Genomic DNA, 15,402 nt, shown 5'->3' on the forward strand with positions numbered 1-15,402 from the left:
GGGTGCTAACTTTCCCCAGTACTTCTTTTCAAAGGTAGAATTTAGCTGACTTCTAGAAGCTGGCATAGACAGTGCCTACATTACACACACTACACATTGCTAAAGGTTCTTTATAGGGCTTGAAGACCCTCTCTGTAGTGATTCCACAGTTTTTTAATCTAGGTCAGAGACATGTTGCCACAGCCCAACTTAAATCAACTTTTGGAACAACAGCATCAAACTATTTTGGCAAAGCACTTTTTGATTATAAAAAAATCAGGGAGAGTTATTGCTATATTATAATATCAGGACTGTGGTGGTTTCAGTTCACAAAGGGTTTTTATCCTGCCAGTACCATTCTGAACTGTCTGTCCTCAGTGGCACTTCTAGTGGAGCACTTAACTGTGACAAATCAGGAATTAATTTGCTCTGATGTGCTAACGTGACCATGAAGCTCTCTACAAGACCTTTATTTATTCCCTTTTCATTTGTATAATACATTCTTTGCTTCCTGGATCTGATTATGTTCTTTTGGCTATTAAGTTCTTCTTAAACAGTCTTATCTACTATGGGCTTGATCTGATGATTGCTCTTGTTAGGCAAAAGATTTTCATTGCCATGCTTTCAGGTTTGTGCTAGCATCCCATTGTTCATTTTGGTTCTGAATTAGCTGGTCATTATTTTGTTGTTCTCCCAGTCCTGAAGGATGTTTTGGTGTGAATTCTAGTATTATATAATCCAATATATACTTAATGAACATATGTAACAAAATGGGAGATGGAAGAGCAAAATGGCAATAACAACAAATAATTAAGCTCGATAATGGAATTACTATGTTACTATTACCGCAGGGCATCAGTTTAGACCTTAATCTTCCCTTTTGACTTTCAGTTGTTTTTTTTTTTTAATGTTCATCATTTGCTGTAGTTGCTTGAGCCTGTGAAAAATGGCCGCTTGGAATCCAAAACTGAATTTCAAGTTAGTCTTCAACTGTTATTCTCAAGTAAATTTTTGAAGACACCAGTTTCATTGGTGGCTTATCCATGTTTCAGACTTCCACGTATTTTTACATGGGCCCACGTAAGACATATTCATGGTTTGCTTTTGCTTAATAGCATCAAACTTTACTGACAAAGCAAAATTGTTTTGTTTTTTTTTTTCTCCTCAGTAGTGACTGAAATTTGTTGCACATATTTTTAGCTGTATGTTGCATTCATCTCTGTTGGCAATATAGGAAGAGCAGAAAATATACATTACTCTTAAATATGAGTTAATGCAAAAAGCATCCTGCTTCCAAGTATGGGCCCAATGGGGTACCTCTGCTGATGCACATTTCTGTGAGTGCAGTGTGCTGGCTGTTGCTCATCGCTGATGAAAATGCATAGGAAATGGTAGTGACTATTGAAAATGGTGTTTTGTAGCTGAGTTTGCTCATTCAAATAGTGTTACTGTGCTCTTGGTAGCTGTCTGTGTTTTTGTAGAAACAAATAGGAGGCTTACTTTTGGAGTGATCTACATATACAGACAAACCCACAAAGAATATTGAAAAATATTTTTATTTAAATTGTTTTGATAAGAATTATTACGTATTACAGTTAAATTCAGCATTTCCTATATGCACTTCTTTGCACCTTTTTTGTCATATAAGGTCATATATTACATTACATGGCTGCAGGTTTTGTTGGGGAACATGGATATTGCCATCAATGGTATAACGTTTTTCTGTGATAGAACCAGACTGACGCAGTCACTTGGTGTAATTGCAGATTGGCAAAAGAAAAAGTTATGTATGAAAAAGAAGCAAAACAGCAAGAAGAGAAGATTGAAAAAATGAAAGCTGAAGCATGTGATGACTATGGAATAAAGAAGCAGGTAAATCAAACAAAAATTTGTAAAATCCTTCTTTGCTTTGATTCAACGAGTCTTAAACAAAAGAAACTCCTGTACTTTTTTCTTCTTCCCAGACTGCTCCAATCTAGCCTGCCAATTACATAAGCCACAGTATACATTTATAGAAACTTCTTGCCCTTCAAAACTCTTTAATTATAAGGAGGCTTGGTATGGGTTGTTTAGCACTTGGTATGAGGAAGGTGATCACTAGCAGTTGTAAATCAGGCTGTCACGAACTCTTTCTCAGATCTACTGACAATCTGAAAATAAATGCACTGGGTGCACTTAGCTAACATAAGTGCTTAGTAAGTGCAGATGTTACTGTAAAGTGGGAATGCTTATTAACACAAAGAAGAAACCTTTCAATTCTGGTGTACATTAGTATTGCTGTTTAAAAAACACAGATCTCTAAGAAAGAGCAATAGGTGTGCACCTGCTCCTAGCAGTTGCTACAGTTTGTAATGAAGGCACTAATAGGCAAGGTCCATGCTTCAGTTTGATGTGGTCAAGAGTATGATTTGGAGTCATAATATGAACTGATTATTTTTTTTTAGAAGGTTTCTTGCAAACAACAGTGATTTCAGACAGTTGGTACCTGCCCTTTCAGAAGATGGAGCAGTGCTAAGTTTCCCTGACAGTGAGGAGGAAGCTTGGGTTTGGGGGATTTACTTACATGCTTTCCAGCAGTTTGGCATGTCTGCATTTATACTGACCTTTACATTCTTTCAACCAAATATTTATTTTATTATTTTTATATAAATTCTGGCTTTAATAGTTTTATATAAATTTCAGTTTTAACCGTGTCTTTTCCCAAGCATTTCCCAGATAGTATTTCTTAATTCTTAACTGAAACTACATTGCAATTATTTTTACCCGTAAGCAAGTTTCACTAGACATGAGTCCAGCTTCATGTTACTAAAACTCCTGTTTTCCCAGTTGTCTTTGAAGAATATAATATTAAATATAAAAATGAACAACAACAACAAAAAAAAAAAAAAGATAAGAGAAAGTCCTTTTAGAACAAGGTGAGATAAAATCAGATTTCATTTCATCTCTGTATCTCTTGTCTTGTTTTTACTGTGATACAGAAGAGAAAAACAAGCATGGAATTTCTGGAAGATGGTGTATTTATAAATCTAAGCTGTCTCTGCCTCACCACTGGCTGAGAATCCCAAAGAAGACAGTAGTCTTCCTGAAGATCTGCTGGTGCTAACAAGAAGTAATGAATGCCATTCTTGTTCATAGTGTCCCACATCCATCAGATTATTTGACTGTACCGAGGTATTTCCTCAATGACAAGCAAGAAATCATCAAAGTCAAAACCAGCAAAGTCTGTGAACCTTTGATATGAAATGAGATGTTACATGCTATTTGAAGGTATTCTCAGAGAGTGGTGACAGAAAACTTCAAAGTAAACAGTCTCAGTTCATTTACTATTGCCTGATTCACTTTAATGCAATTCATCCAATGATATCTGTTCTTTTAGAGCACTACTGCAGACAGAAAGTCATTAATATTTTATGTTGTGAAGAACCTGGAAGCCTAGAAAGAATGAGTACACTTGAAATAGGGTCAAATCTTACTCACTAATCAAAGTAGTATAATGCCAGGAGAGTTTACTCAAAAAAAAAAAAAAAGTACTTTGGATGGATTTTGCATTTTGAAAAGTTCTTCAGACAGAAAATAAATCTGTACTTAAATGTTTAGAAAATGGTTTTAGGTAATAATTCTTAATCTGAATTTATTTTAAAATATGGTTATAGAATTTGTTTCAGTAAGGAAAAGTTGTATTTGAGGGATCAGAGCATCACAGGATGGTTAAGGGTGGAATGGACTTCTAGAGATCATATGGTCTAAACCCACTGCTCTATCACCTGCACTACAAAGAAGTGCTTCCTGATTTTTACGTCTTATGTTTCAGTTTGTGCCCATTGCCTCTTAGGCTGGCACTGGACACCACAGCCCATTTCTTGAGCCTGTTAAGCTCCCTCTGAGTGGTAACACAACTTTCTCATGTATCTGTATTGTCTTCTTGTGTTGTCTACAACTTATCGAGGGTGTGCTGTGTCCCACTGTCCAGATCATTAATGAAGATATTAAACAGAACTGTACCCAGTATTGACCCTTGAGGTATTGTGCTCATTACTAGAGGCCTCCAGCTAGACTTTACACTACTGATTGCTATCCTCTCAATTCCAGCTGTTCAGCTAGTTTTGATCCACCTCTTTGGCTGCACACTCAGCCTGTATTTCAACACCTTCTCTGTCAGGTTGCTTTGGGGGACAGTGTCAAAGGCCCTACTGAGGTCCAAGTAGAAAATACAACTCCCAGTCCATCAAGCTGGTGATTTTATCAAACAAGCTGAATGAGTTGGTTAAGCATGATTTCCCTTTGGTGAATTCATGCTGACTATTCCTAAAGATTTTCTTGCCACTTAAGGGGAGAAGATAGGAATGAATTCAACCATTTGAGACTACAGGAATAACATAAACTATTATTTTAGCTGACTTATCAGCTGAAACACATATGCATAGACTGATAAACCCATAGTTGGTGCAAGAAGGTTTAAAATGCTTGAAATCTTTGCTTACCTTCTAATGTACAACAGCGCTCATTTAGCTTACTTGTTAGAACTCTGTGGTAAAATTAGGGTTAACAGCATGGAAGTGACTAAGGAGAGTTTTACTTCAGAATGAATAATGCTGTTCATAATGCATGGGAGGCCTTCAGCAAGTATGTGGGCTGTGACAAAGTGTCAGCAGTGGCAAGGGCTAAGTTGTGTATCCCAGGGAAGAATCTCTAGCATTATGGGGCAGGGAAGCCCTTTCTTTCCTGTTAATTAAAGTTCATTAAAAAAATATACAAGAAACAAACAAAAAAGCACTCTTTTACTGCTTTTTTTTTTTTTTTTTTTCTAGACGTAGATGAAAAGTTGAGAAATAACCATTTATGTGAATCAAATTGGCAGAAAATAAATGTAATAAAAGAACATTATTTTAGAGGGAAAAAAACATTATGAGGGAAAAGGATGAAGTTTTATGTATCTTAATAAGGTGCAAAACTGAAAAAAGACATTATAAACCGAACTCAAGCATTTTCTATGAAAATTTGGGGAAAATATTAAATGACTTCCAAAGTATTCTTCTAAATTGATATCCTGAATTTAGTTTCTGTAAAAGGTCATTAAGACTTCTGACTGTAGGAAGAGATGCAGTAGTACTTCCGTGTGTGCTTGGTTGCTGGTTTTGTAGTGAAACCCAAGTTTCCACACAGTTGTAATGGTTTTTAATATTTAACAACTTTACATAGGGTATTGTTGTGCTTCTTTATCCATAAGAAAAACTTTATACTGCTGTGACTTATCAGTGACTTATGTTAGAAACCAGCTATTTTCAGTATTTCTGTGGCTGCTGTTTTGTCCTGCACACAAATAACATCCTTTTCTACCTTGTGCTTTTATATCAAGGCACCAGAAGATGCAAAATGCCTGAAGTATCTACTTTTTGTTTCCTCTCAGTGGGACTGTGCATCTTCTTTGGAGCTTTTGTTATCTGTGAGCATTTTTACTGATAATACATTTTCATTTTTTTAATTAATCTGTATCTGTAAGATAACTGTTACTTCTCATGCAGTGTCATTTCCAGATGAATTAAAAATCTAATGGACTTGACAAAGAATTTAATATCTGCATGACAACGTACATACAGTCTTGCTAATACAATTTTTCTTCACATATTAATGGAAACAGCAATATTTTACTTGCTTTGTTGAGAGGAAAGCAGATTATTTCCTGAAACAGCTAAGAAGAAGTACCTTTCCCACAAAGATTAATAGTATCTTCAGCTGCATTGGGCAAAACACTGCCAGCAGGTTAAGGGAATTGATCTCCCCCCTCTACTGTGCACTGGCACAGCTGCACCTGGTGTGATGTGTCTAGTTCTGGGCCCCCATAACGAGGGAGGCATGGGCATACTGGAGGGAGTCCAACAAAGGGACAAAGATCATAGAGGGCCTGGAGCTCCTCTCCTGTGAGAAGAGGCTGAGAGCTGGAGCTCTCAGAGTCAGCCCTGAAAAAAGTCTGGGAGGATCTCACCATTGTCTGTAAATACATTGGGGAAGGATGCAAAGAAGACAGAAGACGACTCTTTTCAGCAGTGCCCAGTGCCAGGACAAATGGCAGGGGGCACAAACTGAAATACAAGAGGTTCTGTGTTAATATCAGGGAGCAGTTGTTTATCATGCAGGAGATGGAACACTGGCACAGATTGCCTGGAGAGATTGTGGAGTCTCCTCATTGGAGAAACTCAGAAGTCTGAGTGGTCCTGTGATCTTCTTTGGGCCCCTCTGCTTGATTGGGGGTATAGACTAGATGCCCTCCAAAAGTCCTTTCCAACCTTACATGCTATTATCTTTTTCCGTTTATATAAGTCAAAAGCTGTATGATTATAAGGCAGCATTTAAAAACATGAATACACACATACATGCATATTAATGTGTTCATTTAATTCAGATATGTATATATATGACTCATTCACATTTCTGATTTTCTTAGCCTTTTATGTTTAGAACACCACTCCTGTTATACCAAGCATTATTGTCATCACACCTTGTGACCTAATAGCTAATCAGACTATCTTCTAAGATCAAAGAATGACAACTCCACTGGAGTTTTCTTGATTTCAAACTATTTGTGGATCTGCATGTATTTGAGTCTCTTATTTTATTGTAGGTCAGCTTGAAAGAAAAAAAGCTGCTTGAACCTCCTTGAAGCTTATAAAACCTGCCCCAGTTATACAATATAGGTCAGTTAGGCTGGGCAAAACTGCTTCCTGTTCCAGAATTCTTGGTATTGATGCTCATAAATAGTTCTGATCTGCCTAGATAAGTTGAAATATTGCCATTGAGCATTTATTATGGGACCTCTTGAAATCAAAACTGCTTATGTCTAAAGCCTCAGCTTATGTTTAAAGTCTCAGCTGTTTTCTATGAAGTCATGTTTAGCCTGAGTGCTTATTTTGAATGTATAAAATATTCTTCTGATTTTTGTTATGGTGCCCTTCCATTCAATCAAATGATAGGTTGGCCTGTGTGTTTGCCTCTCTTTGGCTTTTCTGTTTCTAGTCCTGCTTTATCAGTCACTATAATGTGGAATTTATGGAAAACAGACTAAATGCTATTGATAGTGCATTACGCACATCAGTTCTTTGACATTTGATCCAATTTACGAAAAATCTACATCGTGTTTAGTAAATGGGCTGCATACAGTCCAACAGTTAGAGAGCTCTGTCACATCTGAGCAGACTGCTTTCCTTTGTAAGATGCCAAACATCTGCTCCCTTAGCAAAAATAAGCTCAATCGTGAAAGATAATGGATTAGAACTGTGGTTCTTTGAAGAGATATTACTGTTTTTTTCAATACTCTTAAAAGAATGAGGGCATCATTCTCAATGTAGTCACAATAATTCTTCTGGTCTTATATGCACTTATTGGCAGCATATTCAATGTGCTTCTGTCTGTACAATTTTATGCTTTATTGCTTTACCTTAATAATTTATTTAAATGCACTTCAGTTACTACAGTGTTTTTGATACTTGTATTTAGTACTATAATTCACAGAAACCTTGAAGATGTTTATGGCTGTCTGCAGTTTCGTGTAGAAACTTCCTCTCTGACCCACTTACAATTTAAATTCCCTAGAGTTGAGTCAGAAAGCTTTTAGAGTGTGCTGGGGGAGAGGGGAGAGCTGGTCTTTAATTTTTATAACAGTTGGAGAGCAAACACTGTTTCTTTAAGCATATCTAATTATTTGAGTTTATTTACTCTGCTTTGTAATATGGTAAGACATTTATCTAGGATAATCGGTATTACTGGGAAGGGGGGGACAGGAAATGGTTTGTGCAGAAGTTACCGAAGTTTTCATAGGTAGTTTGTTAATTAACCTTGGTTCCAGAAGGAATGGGGAATCTCTGTTTCATTCTCCAACCCTTTGCACCAAGTGAGTGTAGTTCCAATATTCTTTCTGTTTCGTGTTATTGCGTAACTGCAGGCAAATGCCAATAAAACTCAGGTAATCTTTTAGATCTCAGTCATTCCCTTTTAAACAGAGTGACTGGAATTTTGTTCTTCTCCTACAGCAACCAGGACTAAAGCTCTCAGATTCTAGATCTGTATGTTTTTCCTTCAGATTGCTTATTGAATGGCATATATAAAATAAATCACTGCTTTTCTCATTAGCCAGCAGCTTTAAAGTACACAGGTAGTTAGCAGTGTCATCTCAAGGATATAATCTGTGGACATTCTAACTCCCATAGACATTCTTTAGAGAACCAAGTTGTCGTACACAAAGCAAAATCTCATGTAGTTCGAAACACCTAATTCTGCAGAAGTTACAAGCCTTTATTTGCTTACTGTTCAAAGTGTAATATGGAGAGTGATTAATCTTATTTTTAATACACTCTATTAATCTTATTTTTAATACATTCTAAAACAGCATTTATCCCTCAAATGTTTAAGGAAAGGGTAGGTGTGTGTACAGACATGGTTTAGTAGGCAATATTGATGGCAGGTGCATGGTTGGACTAGATGATTCTAGATGTCTTTTCCAACCATTATGCCTCTATGGATGTTTAAAAGCATATCACACTGAGTGGCATAGTTTAGTGGTGTGGTGATGAGGGGCTGATGATGGATGGACTATATGATGTAGTGGTTTTTACAGCCATTATGATTCTATGAATTTTACCTTAAATTCTCTGAAAGGAAGTTAGAAAACAGTTTTGACCCTTTAAGGTATTTAAACCCTTAGGAACAAAAAATTTAAACATATGACACTTAAGTACATGAAGATTATATTTTACAACAAAAGGCCTTCTGGTACACGTAAAACATTCTTAGCCACAGCTTTTCTTCCAACATGTGATGACAATGTTCCCTTTGGTTTCCTTCAGTACAGCACAAGAATGACAGAAGGTAACGATCTATTTGAAGTGAACACCTTATACTGCAGGTTATCATGAACACAGAAAGAGGGTTCATATTTAAATATCTAACTAACTAGTTTTCATTTCTAAATAGATTAAACTCTACTGAACAACTCTGCTCATCCTTTCTTCTCAATGGTTAGATTTCAGGTCCAGAAACAGTCCATGAAATAAATGTTCCCTTGTATAAATCTGAAGTTATTTTCTGTAGGAGGAGGCAGGATGTTCAGATTCAGTGGGGTGCCAGTTTAGTAATTTTGTTCAAAGTGCATGGTGAGAATAATCTTTCTCCTAAAATGAAGCACAAGGATAAGTAATAACTTTTTATGCATGATAAGCATCAAAAATATGAGCCTGCTGGTCTTTGCTTTTCATTTTTCTTTACCTTTGTCTTTCAGTCAGAGCCTCCTGCGGCGTGCACACAATGTGATCAATAACTCAATAACTTTTTTCATGCAGTAATTATCTCTATGTGGTATTATCTGAACACTGTTTTTCTTTATTACCCAAAAGATGCAGGAGATATTTATATAACCAGCTGATCCCATTTTGGATGAAGCTGCTTCAAGACAGCAGGATAAAGTTTGTTTTAAATAGCCTTTTTTAACAAATGTTGTATGGAAAGCTTACAAGGTTGTACTTTTTTGTAAGGGAGAAATATTGTAAATACTGTTTTCTGCTTAATACTTTATATTTAATTAAGCACGAAGTAAATGAAATTGTTCTGTAAATTAACAGAGCTTCAAGCGATTATGCTAAGTGAATGTCTATTATTTAGAAAGTAGGTACAACTCTTCTGAAGATCCTGGGTGATGCTGGATGATGATTTGACCAGTAATTTTTCAGACTAAAGGGTTATCTTAAAAAATAATGTTCCTCAGTGAAGTACATTCTGATTTCACTGGCTTCCAATTGTCACAGGTCGAGATCTTGCAGGAGTCTCGAATGATGATTCCAGACTGTCAGCGAAGATTAGAAATTGCGTATGCAGATCTCAGTCAACTACTAGTAAGTATGACATCAAAAACCACCTCCCAGTAAATGCTGATGTTCTTTGTTGGAACTGGATAAACATGCTTTTGTGCAGTGCAATTGCATCAGAACAGAATTGGATTGAAAGTTAGTTTTTGCAGGTCCAAAGACTGGCATCCTGTAACGTATCTCTAGTCCAACTCAGATAACTGCTTATGCAGACATGGTCTTTCATCTGTGAAAATTCTGTGTATTTGTATACTAGAGGCAGTCTATGATTGGATGTATTGCATGCACTTCAGTACTAAACTGCTAGAATGAACTCTCAAGTTCCTGTATGACTTTCCAGGAAAAAAGAGTTCACTGCCTTTAGGTAGTCTTTCTATTGTGTCCTTTAGTGAAATGAAATATTCAGAATATTTTGTCTACTGCCTTTACTGTGCTACACACAAGAAGCAAGGTAGCTGAGTTGTTGCTGAGTACTGTTTAAGCTGTTTGTTACTGTGGTGGGTGTTTTTAACATACGAGTACCTTTGGGAATAAACAGTATCATAATGGACTAACTGAAAATATACCAGGCTTGGAGATTACTCTGCTTATTAAAAAGTTGAGTTTTCACCAAGAATTCTACTACACAGGTAAAAGCTTCTGTGAAGCTAAAACACATGCTGTAAGTTAAGCTTCAAACATATTTGATAGCTAAAATGCAAATCCCTTTTGAATGGAAAGATTAAAGCATCTTGTCCTTGAGTAGCATGCCCAAGGTGTGGAAAGATTTAGGATCCTTCTGTCATTCAGCTTGTAACTTGACTGTTAGCTTGTGTAGGCTTCAGCGGCATGCAGGAGCAATGCTGTTGATCTGTACTGCATGCTACATGATCTTAGAATGAGAAATGTGGAGACTTACTATATTATTGTTAAGAATTTGGAAGTCTTTTAGAGGTTGTTTTTTTTTTGTCTTAGCACACCTTCAAAGCTTATGTTCAAATGAACTGTGTAGTTGTGTTTTTTTTCAATTATCAAACTCTCCTTAAGTTGTTTTTTTCCTAATGGTGTTTTTGTTCTGAGTTCTGTTGTTCCTGCTTCCAGTTGTACTATCCTTATTTTTTGTTTCAGAGAATGTAACGAAGGTGTACATAGATCAGATCTTTTCACACGACAGTCATTATAGCACACCTTAAGTAGGAAAAAAGAAATTACCTGTGCTGTGAATCATTTAAAACTATTGTTTTCAGTACCCTATGTGTTTCAGTATTTCCTCCCTAAATCCATTCTAATGTCAGTTATTTTTGAAGTACTTTAAAATTTTGTTTTTAATTCCAGGAAAATGAAAAAGAATTGGAAGAAGCTGAAGAGTATAAAGAAGCACGTTCCATTTTAGAGTCGGTGAAGCTGGAAGCCTAGAAGTTTTTCAGTACCCTCTTTATATGTATTAGCACTGGGTCCATTTCACATTTTATTTGACTATAGCTCTGTTACTACTGCTGATTTACTAAGGTTCTCTTTATGCAAACTGTCCTTTCTCTAACTGCAAGATGCATCAAATAAAGGATGTTCTGAAATGTCTGTGTGTTCCACATCCAGGCAAAATAAAAGCATTGCCAGTTCTCATCAACTACAGAAAGACAAAAAAAAAGCACCTGTTTATCATAAGCTTAGGCTAAGAAGCAACATACACATTAAATGTTAGCTTTGTAGGGAATGTGAGAGGCTAATAAGTAGTTCAGAAACACCTTGTAATTGAAATAATTTCAAGCCATTTTAGCATCAGCTCTGTACTGAAAGAGGAGATGGACCAAATGATCCTTTTCAAAGTCACCTTTTTCCTGTGATGCAATTTATTTGTAATTTTATCAAGTATTACTCCTTGTTTATCTTATATCCCAAGATGGAATTAAATCTGATTCCAAACCTTTCTCATTTTGCCTGAGGTTGATTTGTAGAACCCAATTCACACAACTGCCACCCATCAAAACTAAGCTACTCTTTCAATAAACAGAATTTTGTAGCTGTTTAGTATGTTGGTTGGATCTGCTGGTAAGAGTTCTAGTGTGAACTCTTCTCACAGCTGTTCACCTTGGCCCAAGTGACTTTTTTGAGCAAAGTTCAAACCCTGAAAGATAACACGTGGGGAAGGGAACAACGCTTGATCTGCATGGAAGATCATTTAAACACTGTGTATATTGTGCTCTTTCAGAATGCCTTTTCAAAACAGGAAACCGATCTGTTGAAGAAAGCTTTGTATGTTAGTTTTTCTAGATTGAAAGTTTTGTAGCACGTTCCTTAACAGTGTACCTTTTGTGTGATGCTGTGTTGTATACTCTTTATAAATGTTTTGTTAATTTGCATGAGTTTGTGTACACTGTAGTTTCACTTACATTTATTTATGCACCTTGACCACAGTTAGAGTAATGTGTACTTCTCCATCACTGTGAAGTGCTGCTTTGAAAGAGAATCAGCAAAAGATTTCAGAGCGGCTGCAGGATGACATACTTTTGAATTAGGTGCCTCCACATCTCAGATCTACCTTATACAGTGCTAAGAGAAAAAACCATTTGTAATAACTCTACAGCTTCATAGCAGTATATGCTAACCTTCCCCCTGCATTGTATGCTGGCACTGTGAAATAGACCCTGCCCTGTTCACAGGGCAAGTGAACTGCTAATGAGGAGAACATCTGTCTTTGTGTACTCATTTCTGTCATCCTCTGTGGAGCTTCTCCAGAAATGGCAGCTGGAGCAGACAAAGCAGATTGCATGCCTTAGCAGTCAGTGTAGCCAGCTATGTTTGCAAGCCACTGAGTGCAGTGTGGTAGATAAATGTTGAATTGATAAGGAGATACAGAAGGAGCAGCATTAAGTCTGCTGTGTAGGGGAGAACTTAAAAAATATGTAATATTCTTCAGTAGGAGTAATATGTAATCCTGAAAAAAGTACACAGAAATGATGTGTAGTTGCTGAATAGCACAAGAAATGCAGGTCAGCAGGACCACTAAAAACATCTGTTACGTGTAGTGTCTGAGTCTACTTTCCCCTGGTGAGGCTACATTTAGATGACTCGTGTCCAGTTCTGGTTCCCCCAGTTAAAGACAGACAGGAATCTCCTAGAAGGAATCCAGCAGAGAACCATGAAGATGATCAAGTGCCTGGAGAATCTCCCATATAAGGAAAGGCTGAGTAACCTGGGGAAAAGAAGACTGGGAGGGGATCTGATAATACAAATATCCAGAGTCAGATGGGAGGCAGATGGATGAGGCCAGACTTTTCTTCCTGGTGCATAGCAACAGGATGAGGAGTAGCAGGCTAAAACTTGACTGTAGAAAGTTCCATGCTAACGTGGAAAAACTTCTTTATGTTAAGGGTGATGGAGCACTGGAACAGGACACCCAGAGAGGTTGTGGAGTCTCCTATGAAGATATTCAAGACCTGCCTGGGTGCCTATGCAACCTATTGTAGGGCTCCTGCTTTAGTGCAGGGTTGGACTCAGTGGTCTCTTGAGGTCCCTTCCAACCCCTGTGATTCTGCAATTCTGTGAATGGAAAACAAACTTGGTAGTATGACTTAACTTGGCATTTAGTATTAGGAGTGTATGGGAATGAGTAGTAGATGTATAAACCATATTCCAGGGAAAAGTTTCTTGGTGCAGGCAACTCTCTAGAGTGATTTCTTGTGTCAAAACCTGAATAGTTTGCCTGAATGCTTTCGTCCAGGAAATTTTCTACCTTCCTCTGGTTTCACTGTTAACTAAGATGATACTTTCCCCTGTCCCTTTTGTCTTCCCTCCTACTGAGATATTCAAGAGACTGTGCTCTCTGTTGTATAGGAAATAGCATGCCTCGCTGATGAAAATCAAGATATGTTCATCAAATGAATTGCTTTCTTCTCATTCCCAGCTGCCCCTAGACATAACTAGTGCCTGGGATGACAGCAGCAACCCACAGAAACTATACCAAAAAATAGCGACAAGGCAGCAATAAGACGAGGCTGGCCCTTGAAGGGTGATTGGGTAATCCATGCAGGTAATGCATTCCTCATGCAATCAGGACAGTTGATTCAGTGATACGTTACGACAGGCTGAATTTTTCCGGCAGTGCTCTGAGTGATCGTTTGTACAGAAGATTATTTTTGCTGACAAAACATTTATCAATTAGACTGGATACGAGTTCCATAGTGAAGCATAACACAGATAACTGCAGCTTAGAAGCAGTATCATTATTACCCCTCTTTAAATTAAAAAAGCAGTAGCTATCAACAGTACTTGGAGATACATAGTGTGTGTTACCTAGTACAAGAGACCAAAAAGGAAAAGTCTCATGGGCAGAATTCTTTATTTCTGTCCTCTTTGAATTCTGTTCCCCACCACTAAGTCACATCCCATTCCCCACACCCTCTTCTTACAACTCTGATTCCAACCATAAAGTTGCATCTGTCTGGCTGGAGTTTGCACCCAGAACCTCTGCTTGGAGTCTAGTATCTAAGTCTGTTATTTCCCCCAAAACACAAGCAGAAAAAACAGCTGTTACTGAACTCCTGCAACCTTTTACCCTTTGATTTGGTAGCCCAGCAGATACCACATGTAGACTCTGCTCTTATAATTGAACTGGGTGATCTTTGATGTCCCTTCCAACTTAAGCTATTCTATGACTTAGCTGAATTTCACTCGGATCACACAGCATACATTAAAAGGAGATTTACCTGTCAAAACAGTTTAAGTCAAAGAGTGCATATCAGATCCAAGATTTAAGTAAACCTTCATCCAAGTAAGCCTCTATCCCTTATCCTGTAGCCATATAAAAGGACAGTGATATACATCTCCAGGGATGAGTTCACTGTATGTAAGTATTTAAATCCTCAAAAAGGATAGTGGTGGTACAGCAAGTCACATTTAGAAGCTCTGCTAAATGCCTTGCAGTAGGAAAAGGAGACTAACTAAATGCAGTCAAGCCAGTTAGCACAATGACACTTAATCCAAGGGCAACTGTAATACTTGTGGATCACATCATACTACAAGCACTTCCATGATGCTCTGTCAGATTTTGGTTATGCTTTAGAAACGACACCCCAAAAATGCAGAAGAAATTTAGCATGGTTCCTCACCCCTGAGAAAACAGATAACTCTTAACACAGAGCTGAGATGCTGTGTCAGACAGCTCTGTTACAAATCATACAGGTGTAACTTGTCCTGCCTGAAACATACCCACAGGGAAAGCCATCTAGTAGGGGAATGTAGCAAGTCTTTCCCTGAGCAGAACTTGTCCCCAAAGCTCATCCATCCACACAGGAATGTAGAAAAAGGCAAGTTTCATATGCTATTGATGGCTTACCTGCCTTAACCACATAGACTGTTCATAAGGGTACAGGACAACACTGGCTCTTTATCAAAGTTGGAAAACACAAAGAGGATGCACCTTCTGAGTTCTCCCTGGTGTACAGTCTTGTCCACAGTGAATTACCATATACAACATGTGCCTTGTGATAAATCCAAAGGCCTCGGGCTACAGAGAACATAGCACAAGGGATGTACAGCTCCAGCAATACTAGCTTTGTAAATGTTAAGTAACCATGGGAAAGGAAAGGGGGGA

General features: G+C 37.5%; 1 protein-coding gene across 14 annotated transcripts in view; it reads left to right on the forward strand.

The window, feature by feature from the left end:
* Positions 1–11,737, forward strand: part of TBCA (tubulin folding cofactor A) — a 29,967-nt gene extending 18,230 nt beyond the window's left edge. For 12 of the 14 annotated variants that reach the window (XM_085530121.1, XM_085530119.1, XM_015848606.3 and 9 more), the window contains 3 exons: positions 1,746–1,851; positions 9,771–9,857; positions 11,145–11,737. In XM_085530121.1, coding sequence (XP_085386247.1) covers positions 1,765–1,851; positions 9,771–9,857; positions 11,145–11,225 — 255 coding nt within the window. In that variant the 5' untranslated portion in view covers positions 1,746–1,764 and the 3' untranslated portion in view covers positions 11,226–11,737. Of the gene's footprint in view, positions 1–1,745; positions 1,852–2,957; positions 3,247–9,770; positions 9,858–11,144 lie in introns of all 14 variants that reach the window. The other 2 variants (XR_014939807.1, XR_014939808.1) reach the window with 2 other exon arrangements.
* Positions 11,738–15,402: the final 3,665 nt, after the last annotated feature.

The sequence above is a fragment of the Coturnix japonica genome, chromosome Z (genome assembly GCF_054131305.1).
Source record: "Coturnix japonica strain WE chromosome Z, WE-NBRP24, whole genome shotgun sequence".
Taxonomy (NCBI): Eukaryota; Metazoa; Chordata; class Aves; order Galliformes; family Phasianidae; genus Coturnix; species Coturnix japonica.